Genomic DNA, 10,742 nt, shown 5'->3' with positions numbered 1-10,742 from the left:
GGGAGTGATCAACACACATTAAATGCATGCAGAGTTATGTTAAAATAGGGCAGACAGAAAGAAAAAATGACATGGAGAAAGATGGAATGGAGAAAGGAAACAAAGGAAGAAGCCAGAAAGAATAAAAAGGATGTTTCTCACCAGCTCAAAGACATAAGAGCCATGCTGCTGGCTCCTCTGTCTATAGACCGGATACACATGAAGGCCTTAGGAAGGGGCAGGCTGACTGTGGGAACAGCAGTGATAGACATTCTGAGCCCAAAGAGTTTTTCAAAACATTGAGGGGATGGACCAAGAGAGTTGAAAGCACTTTCTTGGAATTCAGATACTCTTTTGGCAAAACAGATGTGATTCATCAATAAGCATGGATGTGTGTTTGTGATTGCTCAGGAGACAGGCAGAGATTAGGCTTTTAAAGACTTCACCCCACCCTGTCTTTGCAGGATCCTCTTCCATGCCATCTTCACATCCTTGTTTCTCAGGGTGTAGATGAGTGGGTTGAGCAGTGGGGTGATAACACAGTAGAAGAAGGATATGAATTTGGCCTGAGAACTCTTGGTTGAAGGATGAAGGTAAAAATATAAGCCTGGCCCAAAGTACAAGATGACCACCACCAAGTGGGAACTGCAGGTGCTGAGTGCTTTGTGCCTGCCTTCAGTTGAAGGGAGCTTCAGTATAGCCCTGGCAATGAAGGTGTAGGAGATGCCCACCAGGAGGGAAGATGTCATTCCAAATGGGATGGTCATTAAACTGATGGCCAGCTCATTAGCAGTGCTGTCCCCACAGGCCAGCTTGATGAGCCCCGGTACCTCACAGAAGAAGTGATCCAGGGTGTGGTGTCCACAGAGCGGAAGCTTGAGGGTCAGTGCTGTTTGAAGCAGAGAGTTCAGGAGCCCACTGGACCAGCATACTGCTGCCATCTGCACACACACAGAGGCACGCATGATGAGAGTGTACTGGAGGGGCCGACAGATGGCCACATAGCGATCAATGGCCATCATGGCCAGCACAGCACATTCACTGGAGATTATCCAGCAAAAAGTAAAGACCTGTGTGATGCATCTGGAGGAAGTAATGGTCTTGTCTGGTCCCCACAAGTGAGCCAGCAGCTGAGGCACAATGGTGCTGGTGAGACTGAGGTCCAGCAGAGAGAGGTTGTCCAGGAAGAAGTACATGGGTGTCTGGAGTCTGGGGTCCACCAGGGAGAGGAAGATGATGGAGCTGTTCCCCATCAGGGTGAGGAGGTAGGAGATCAGGACCACTGCAAAGAGGGGCCTCTCCAGCCATGGAAACTCTGAGAAGCCCAGCAGGACAAAAGTGTTGGGAAAGCTCATGTTTTCCCTTCCCATGGTGTCAGTCTCTAATATATGCCTGGAAAGAAAGGGACCAGTTTTGAGGATACATATGACTTTTCCATTCTTTTTGCTCCCCCCTCCCATTAATGTATATTTGTGATACAAAATAGATTCTTATTCAGGTGCGTATCTTGTGAAGACTTTTCTGCCAGACTTCATCCTGCCCAGGGATTGGTGTTTATTTTGGCTAATACTGTCTTCCTTTTTTTTTTTTTTTCCAAATCTTTCTTGTGATAAGATAGATTGAAGAGAAATGTACTAACTCATGGATGTTTAAGCTTGAAGCTCAATGGAATTTAGTTTATTGAAAATGTTAAGAACCATCACCACCACCCCGTTTTTTGAATCTTTTTATCTTGCAAACTCAGTCAATTCCTGTTAAAAATGTCCTTGCCCTCCCCTACCATGAAAATCCTTCTTCTATTGTCTTTCAATGTTATTTTTACTACATTACATTAGAAAAAAGCAGCATTTACGTTTCTGTGATATTACCATTATATCATATTTATAAAATTCCTATTTAGTGAAGTATATATTAGAAATATATAATGTTTACAAGTTCATCTCCCACTTGATGCACACTTTGTCTCCATGTTTGCTACCGTGATCACTGCTGCTGTGTACACAGGTGCCCAGTACCTCTTTAGACCCTGCTTTCTGTTTCTTTGTGTGTAGACTCAGCAGTGACCTTTCTGCACCTAAGGTGACCCTCGGTCAACTCTTCTGTGCTCCTCTGCCCCACTGCTGGGCTGCTTTCCTTTCTCTGCCAGTGCATAAAGGCCCCAACCATCCATTGCTTTGCGCTCTGCTGCTTTTGTTATTTTTCTTTGAACATATACTATTGGGTTTTTGTTCACCACACCATCTGCTCCAACTTTTTTCAATCCAAGTGGACTGAGACAGCTTCTTCACTCTTCTCTCTCTCTCTCCTTTGCTTGTGCTTCAATCTTTCTCATCTCATTTTTACAAAAACCTTTTCATATAAAACACAAAAGTACGTACTTGAGAAATATGTTCATATATGAGCCATTCTTGAAAACAGTGTTGTCTCATAAACATGAAAAATATGCTGAACTGGTTTCAAGAACAAAGACAAGACTTAGGAAACATGGCACCTTGACGACAGAAATCATGGGAATTGAACATTTTTATTGTGCTATGAGCAGTACAGTATTTCTTTATTTCTGTATTTCTTTGAAAAGCCACATTATCACACTAAGTCCAATTGGTTGTACTCAGGAAGCTGAAACTTAGCCTCTTTTCTGAGCCAAACACTCAGGGAGTAGCACCCTGGGTGAGCACACGAAGTGAATGCTTCGTATTCCTGGATCTTACTGAGCTATTGTTTGAAGAAACCTAACGATGCGTAGTCCTCCAGCATTCTGGAGAGGCAGGAAAATATCACCAGACATGGGGGCAAATATTAGCAAAGTTTCAGAAAGAGAGAAAGCAACACCTTGGGAAAAAATACTAAGTTTCATGCTAAACGAGGGGTGAAACTAGAGAACAGGACGGAATAAAATGTTTGTTAGCATCTTGAAAGAGAATAGTCAGTAGTATCAAACTCAAGCGACTCTACCAAAGGAGGAGCAACAGCCTAATCTGTAAAGGCGTTTTGATCTTGTGGGCACCGTGGATATCAGTGGACAACGGGCGCGGGCAAAGGGCACGGAGTCTGCATCTAGAGGAGCACTGTCCTAGTCCAGTTTCGATAGCCAGACACAGTGGCCCTGAGGAAGCAGGGCTGGGTCACCAGCACCCTGATCCTCAATCTTCTTGCACTAAAGTACAGGAAATCACATTCTCCGTAGTGGCTTGGAGGTCTCAGGGGGCTGACAGCATGTCCAGAAACAGAAGGCATGCAGACACTTGTGACTTCCACACCCTCAAAATGAATTTCCTTGAAAGCAACAAAAGACTAAGAAGAAAGCACAACCCATAATAGTACACCTGAATCAATGTGGCAGGAGAGCTTCTGTGTCACCAGGGCCCACATAAGGCTTTCTGATCTTTAACACCCAAGGAGCCTGCCTGCTTTAGTGAGCTTCCCTCTCCTTGTCTCTAGACCAAGTGTAGCCACAACTCTCACAATTTGTACTTGACCAGTGGGGTAAAGAATCCACAACAGTAAAGTCAGAGCAGACAAAGGGGGAGTAGAAACCCTGAGCCGTAAAACAGAGAGAGCCGAGCTTCAGCAGGGACCGAACAAGCATTCTGTGAGCCCAGGGCCTGTGTCCTCCTCACTGCCTCCCGAAGGGCTGGCCAATCTGCAATGAGCAGAGCTTCAGGGACAGTGCCTCAAGGCTGTGTTGTCAGAGAGGACACTGCGAGACGTTCCTGTTCACGTGCACTTGCTCCGCACAGCCGAGGGGATCTCGTCGGGAATTTAACCAGTGAAAACATTCTAAAAGCTCTCTCTGATCTCACTCTTAATTGAGTAGAAGAAACATTTTTGAGAAAAGCTGTTCACTGGATTTTTTAGTAGAAACACTCTCCAGGTTAGGAGAAGCTCCAGAAACTATTTATTGTATGTCTTATTTACTTTTCTTTCCTTGCCAAGACAAAATTAAAGGAGAAAGGGTTTGTTATAGTTCATGGAAGTTTCAGTCCATAATTGGCTGGTTCCAAGGCAAAATAGCAGAGGGGCAGACAGTTCATGGTATTGGATAACAGCAAAAGCAATAAGAGACCATAACTGAATTTTTCTCCCCCTTTTATCCTTCCAGACTCCTGGGATTAGGGTGGTGCTGGACCAATCACTCAGGTGTGGGGGTTCAGTAATCACCTCTCCTTAACCCCAGCATCACACATTCCAGATTCAGCTCCCTCTGAAAAAGCATGAGGCTTTGGGGAAAATGTACACCGAAGCAACAGCATTGGATAAGGTGAGATTATGTCCAGCAGCTGTGTGTTTCTCTGTGCTGGTATTCGTTGGCTTACACTACATTAACAGTTGGATCTTACACAGACACACAGGGGTGCATGAGCAGCTGCTGACTGGGGCCTGGAAATAGGCTTCTCGGACTGTGGGGAGAGGCGTGGATGTTGGGTTCCTTACATGGGCCCTCATTAGCAGGAAAGGGAAGCATACTCTGAAATATTTTCAGTAGGAAATAACATAAAATGCCCATGGAATTTTATTGTGGATAAACACATGTTATATATTACCAATATATAATATTACATATTATATATCGCTTATTTATTTAAGTTGACCACTGTATTTGTGTATTACATAAAGCATGCCATTCTGAAGCATGTGCATGTTGTGTTGTAGCTAAATTGAGCTCACATATGCATCACCCACACCATAAGGTTGTGCTGATAGCATTTATGACCCATTTTCTCAGGATTTTTCAAGAATAAAAAACACAGTCCCTGACTTCCTCCCCTCTGCTGTACTTTGTTGTCCCTTTGGCCACCACCTCTCAACACTATCCCCTCACCAGTGCTGGTCACCACTGCTCTACTCTGTTTTAATCCACATTTTCAGTCTCCCGATGGGTAGCTGGCTCTCTCCTCCCAGTTGTTGGAATGGCTACTGTAGAAATGACAAAGATAACAAGTGCGGGCAGGGGTGTGTGGAGGGCACAGAGGTACACATTGGTGGGGTGTGCAACAGTGCAGCTTCTGTGGAAAACAACACAAGGCAAACGGTAGCTGCCTAGCCTGGGAACGTCACTCCCACTGTGGAGAGCACAACCTAGGAAACGGACAGGGCATAGGCCAATTGGCTGCACTCCATTGCAGCATTAATCAAAGCAGGACTGAGAACTGACCCCAGTGTCCCTCAGGGGTAGAATGGGTGCCTACATGGTGCTTAGGAACAATACCAGTGATCGTCAGAAGAGGAAATCCTACACTGACACAGGTGGATCAACCTCATGTGAGACTAGCCAGATGCGGAAAGACACATTCTATTTTAAAAGAATTTCCTCTGTAGAAAATCATCATTGCACAAATTTGTTTTAGTTGGGTCAGGATCATTTGGGAATAGTAAACTATTTTTCATAAAATTCAGGAGTGAATGAAGTCCTTCACTGGCTTACCTTGCTCTATCCTGTTAGTCTTGTTATCGGTGGCACAGCTCTGTTTCCAGAGGTGGGCACCAGTCTGCTCCCCATGATAGCCTTTTAGGGTGAGGCTCAGAGAGGCCCTCCAGTCTCTAGGGTCACAGCCAGGCCCACCCCGGATGGGACACTATGTGGCCCCATGCTTTTCCCCAGCCCCATCCTCTCCATTGTTTGTTTCCACCTCCCTCTGGTCCCTTGCACAGCAGGCTTCTCTCCCTGCCTCCCAGTGACCTGTGGAGGTTCTGTGTCCTGTGCCCCCTGCACCAGGGTGGGCTCCTGTGTGAATCCTCCCAGGCCTCCCCTCTGTGTCTCCAGGAGTTACTGTGAATTCCTACACCATGGCAGTCACCCTCTCAACTGCCTCTCTGCCTGTGAGTGTTTTGGGAGTTTGACCTGAGTTTGTTTTCCTGCCTTCCCAGCACCTTGTTTGGTCTCTAACACCTATCTAATAAATGCATACATTTATGTCATTCATTGCTTTTACCAGTCATACAAGCTTTGATCTCTTTTTCTACTAAAATTTTATTCAACACTCTAAACTTGTTGAAAATTTTGCTGTTCACAAATTGTTTGCCTTTGCTGTTACTTAGACCAAAGGGTGACATGTTTTCCATCATGTATTGCTATATTTCTCCCTGCAAGCAGTGCAATGCTGCACTTGTATGAGAAGAGTACTGTTTGATGGTGTTTGCTTTTCCCTACTTACAGAGTTCATTTCAGTTTTTTTTTTTTTACAGCTGAGTATAAAAATATATTCAGCTTTTCTGTCTTTATTTTTTCTTGGACATGACAATCTGTATGTTGTTACTGCATTGCGAATACTAATTACATTTTTAAAGGTTATTTCTGTAATAACTTCATCGTGGTTGTCTTGAATTTAGCCCCATTGCCTACAAGAGCCCAGGCTCATCAGGTAAGTGAAAGAACCCATGTTGTTTCCCTGTGAGACTCACTGGAGCTGGAGGTTAGCAAGCTGCTCAAGAGCAACCCGGACTCCACTCACTCACCTGTGGTGAAGAAGAGACGCAGTAGTGAGAGTCCAGTGGAGAAAGGTCTGGCTGGCTGCAGGGAGGCAGGTTCTCCTCAGAGGCTGGGGTTTCATGGAGATCGAGGTGATTAGAATCCAGGCAGGAAACTGAGTGATGAGGAGGGGGCTCCTAAGAGCACCTGGCTCGGCTCCTCTGAGACCTCAGCTAGCGCAGGGAGACCGTTAACGCAGGCCTCCTGTGTGCAGATGAATGCTCTACAAGGAATTTCCCTCCCAATTTATTTTTCTTTGGTGTTTCCTTGCCTGAGTGAAATGATGGCGAGACCTTGAGACAATAAACTTCCCTTATAGAGGGGTTAACTTGGAGTCAGCCACATTGTGTTGGTCCCACATCTCTATGAAAGATTGTGCACAGGGCAGACTGATGTCACCCCATGGGAATTTGTATCTAAAAGTTTCCCATTTAATTACATCTGAAGCCGCACACTTTGTGTGAAAACAACACTACTGTAGAAAATGTAGAAGATCTTTAGCTGGTTATATGTTTATTTTCCCTAAAGGAGATAATTTTATGGGATCTTGTGGAATACTGCATGTGTCAGTGCCATTTTCTGGAAGTGTTCTTCCTTCACCACGTAAGCCTGCTGTCAATAGCTCATGTCAGTCTCACCCCATAAATGTGGCTCTGTGTTTCAAGGAACTGAGCCAAACCCACAGCAGTAGTGAGGATGGAGGAATTTGTTAAAGGATGTTATGGTACTCAGCTGAGGAGGGGGCGAATGAGAAAACTCAAGAGTGGGCTTGATTGGAGTGGCCCAGTTATGTTTTCAGGTTTCTGTGGGGAACTTGCCTAGGTTTTCTGCTGTAACAAGGGGACTCTGATGTACTGAGTGACTGGGTGACTGCTCTGACTCATTTTTACTTTATATGAGCCTTATCAGAACCACTGTAGGAGCCAAAGCTCATGAGGAGTGTTTCACATCCACAATGTACATGATATAATTACATTGGGGGCTGCCTTTTTGTGCTCTGATGCAGATAAATTACATGTTTTTCTGGCTCGTGGCAGAAGTCAACAGGCATGGAGGAGTGGCATTTTCAGAATCAAGTTATGATATTAAGGAAACATTGTGAGAGCAGGATTCCCTTGTGGTCTCCAGGAGACGAAGGCATTGTGTCTGTTGTGAGCCTACGCGGGATGTCACCCACACTGTCTAGCTCATCAGTCAAAAGCACCACTTTGGTCCAGGCTTCCACTGGCACTATTTTTTCATCCCTCAGAGAACATCAGAAGAGATATGGCTTTCATATCTTTGACATATTTAAATATGGCCTGGCTTTTACTGAGCACCTTTCTTTTCTCATTGTTCACCCTGTGTAGACTGGTGAAGTTCTGCTGCAAGCCCAGTAAGTTATCAAGCGTGTAAGTTATCACAAGTTGTCTACAGCTGAGGCTCATTACAGATCTACAGTAAGTCCACTGACTTCCTCCTGTGTCGCGCTGTTGCAATGTAAGGTAATGCGTGTGGGACACACTGAAGAGGCCACTCTGTCCCTGTGGCCACAGGTCCCAGCACCCATCCAGCATCCTCTGGAACAAAGCCAGGTGGTTGCATATGGAAAAATAGAGCTCTGTACTTTTCATGCAATGTGGCCTCAATTCTCTGAAAGCTTCAGGTGTGAACTGTAACTACTGTGAGGAAGAAGGAGTTGGAACAATGCCAGATCCAAGGAGGATGGCTGAGAAGTGGGAAGGAACAAGAGGAGCTCTAGATGACTGGTGTCAAATCCATGCAACAATAAATAATTTCTACTTATTGTTTTAGTAGTTACTGGATTTGCCAATTGTCTCTGTGGACCAATTTGGGTTTAGTGTATCATAACTCTTTATAGTTTCAAAACTCTACATATCTTTAAAATATTGTAGTCCTTTGAAAGTAATATTACTGTGTTTAAGAAAGGAATATATTACAAATTCAATTCAATTTTCATCTTACTGTGCACTACATGTGGTTCTCAAACATTATTTCACTTAAACTTTAAATACATCAGGGCACAAAATACTTAGCACCATATTTTAAACGTTATATAGGACAAATTTGTTATTTATTTATATTAAAAGTGTTTCACTTGACAAGTCATCATAATCGTTCTTTTTTCTTTTTTGCATTTTTATTGGTAATTTTTAAGTATACAGCACAGTTACATTTATCATTGGGATCCTGCACTTTTACATGACAGGTCTTGGTTCTCATTTTTCCCCATACCCCTACCCTCCCTTTACCTACTTTCCCTTCCCCTATTTACAAAGACTTTGTTTCCATTTTTTCTTTTTCTCATATTTTTTCTTTTCCTTTATTTCCTTTCCCCTGCCCTTCCCACTTCCCCTACACCTTTAACGATTTTCTTCCTATTTCACATTATTTATGTGTGTTCAACAAGCTAAAGAGGATCGGTTTATTTTAGCTCACAGTTTATAGAGATTTCATTTCACAATCAGCTGGTTCCAAGATATATCAGCATGGTGGCATGGCAGAGAAGAAACAGTCCATGGCAGGGTAAGCAGAGAAAAGGGCTCAGCAGCAGCAGCAGCAGCAGCAGCAGCCACCTGTCTTCTATTCCCTTTTATCCTACCCAGGATACAAGCCCATATTTTGGTGCCATTCACAGCTAGGTTGGTATTTCCTATTGTCCACACTCAGAATTGGAATAATCAGTGTAGTGATTAATTATCACATACCCTTAATCCATATTCACACACCCTAGCTACCTCACAAAAGCCCCACTTATGGGTGCATGATGTTTTGGGGGGACATCTGGGTATAAGACATGGTAATCTTATATTTTAACACATTTGTAAGATGTGTGTTGGTCAACTCAGTTGGTGAAGTTGTTGGCCACATTTATTCTTGGCTTTTGAAAAGGACACCTGAATCTTCTCTTGGTATTTTGAATCATATGATGTATTTTAAAGCACATATATGATTTTAAACATAAAGTATTTTTCAGAGGAAAAGTATTTTACTTCGTTGACTCCTTTGAAAATGAAGACTAGAGTTGCTCATGTGATGTTTGGAGGTATTTTGTGAGATTTAATTTATCTAAACTCTTGGTCCGTATCTTTTCAAAGTATATTAAATAAAAAACATGATGTGGTATAGGTCTTAACTCTTCAGTAATTTTCATCTTCTGAAACAGCAACCTGTGGTGGTAACTCCCATTTTAAAGAGTTTATTGTTTCTATTTCAGTAGAAATGACAAAAGGTAGTTTCTCTTCATGTGTTTTGTTCCTTTCACTTATCATAAATTTTTGCAATTCAAATTATGTTACACAGATGAAAGAATTTGGCATTTTCATCTTACATATTATTCTTCGGGGCCCAGAGTATATGTTTTTTCCATGTAACCATGCATGCATGCACACATTTATTCCACAGCTCGGCAGATGTGAGCGGTGCGGTAATGTTTATGGAGGAAGGCACTGCTTCCTGTAGACGAGTGGTCCATGCTGCCCATGATGTCTGTGTATGGAGAACAAGACATTTATGCAGGATCAAGATTAGAGAAAAATGGTTTTATTTCAGATTTCAGAAGACAGAATTTTCCCTTTAACAAATTCTCCCCAGCAATCAGAATAACTGATATTTACAGCAGGCAATTACTTCTTTGAAATCATGGACATTCATTTGGAAATGCAGACGTACCAACAGCAATGGAAGTGTGCATGTGCTTATATAGGAGATAGGCAGAGATCATCTGGCTTCTAAGGGATTCACCCAAAACTGAGCTTGTACATTCTGCATCCATGCCCTCTTCACACCCTTCTTTATTAGATAGTAGATGATTAGATTGAGGACTGGACTGATAACAAAATGGTAGAAGGGCAGGAACTTAGCCTGGGAAATCTTGGCTGGAAGCTGGAGGTACAGGTAGATTCCTGGTCCAAAATAAATAGTGACCAACAGCAAGTGGCAGCTTCAGATGCTGAGTGCTTTGTGCCTTCCTTCAGCTAAAGGTAACCTCAGTACAGCCCTGGAAATGAGGATGTAGAAGTTCACCACCAGCAGAGGAGGAGCCAGCATTGCAAAGGGAATTTCTCCTACGAATAGGGCCAGATCATTAGCAGAGGTGTCTCCACAGGTTAGCTTGATGAGCACAGGCACCTCACAGAAGTAGTGATCGAGGTTTTGGTGACCACAGAGTGGGAGCTGGAGGGTGACTGTGCCTTGATGTAGAGAATTTAACAAACCAGTGGAATAGTAGGCAGCTGCCACCTGCACACACACCCAGGGACACATGAGAAGAGTGTACAGGAAGGGCCAGCAG

At 43.5% G+C, this 10,742-nt stretch overlaps 1 protein-coding gene across 1 annotated transcript; it reads right to left on the bottom strand.

Moving 5' to 3' along the window:
- Positions 1-404: 404 nt before the first annotated feature.
- LOC104873321 (olfactory receptor 2G3) lies at positions 405-1,349 on the bottom strand. The gene has a single exon (XM_010639927.1). It carries the CDS (start codon positions 1,347-1,349, stop codon positions 405-407), a length of 945 nt encoding a protein of 314 aa, XP_010638229.1.
- Between the last annotated feature and the right edge of the window lie 9,393 nt (positions 1,350-10,742).

This window comes from Fukomys damarensis, unplaced genomic scaffold (genome assembly GCF_012274545.1).
Source record: "Fukomys damarensis isolate Sample0158 unplaced genomic scaffold, DMR_v1.0_HiC HiC_scaffold_3, whole genome shotgun sequence".
In the NCBI taxonomy this organism is placed as follows: Eukaryota; Metazoa; Chordata; class Mammalia; order Rodentia; family Bathyergidae; genus Fukomys; species Fukomys damarensis.
The sequence above is the reverse complement of the archived record's forward strand: the minus strand, read 5'-3'. Positions and strand labels throughout refer to the sequence as shown.

What these genes read in the sequence shown, in the direction of transcription:
- LOC104873321 (XM_010639927.1), bottom strand. Translation starts at nt 1,349, where the DNA reads ATGGGAAGGGAAAACATGAGCTTTCCCAACACTTTTGTCCTGCTGGGC.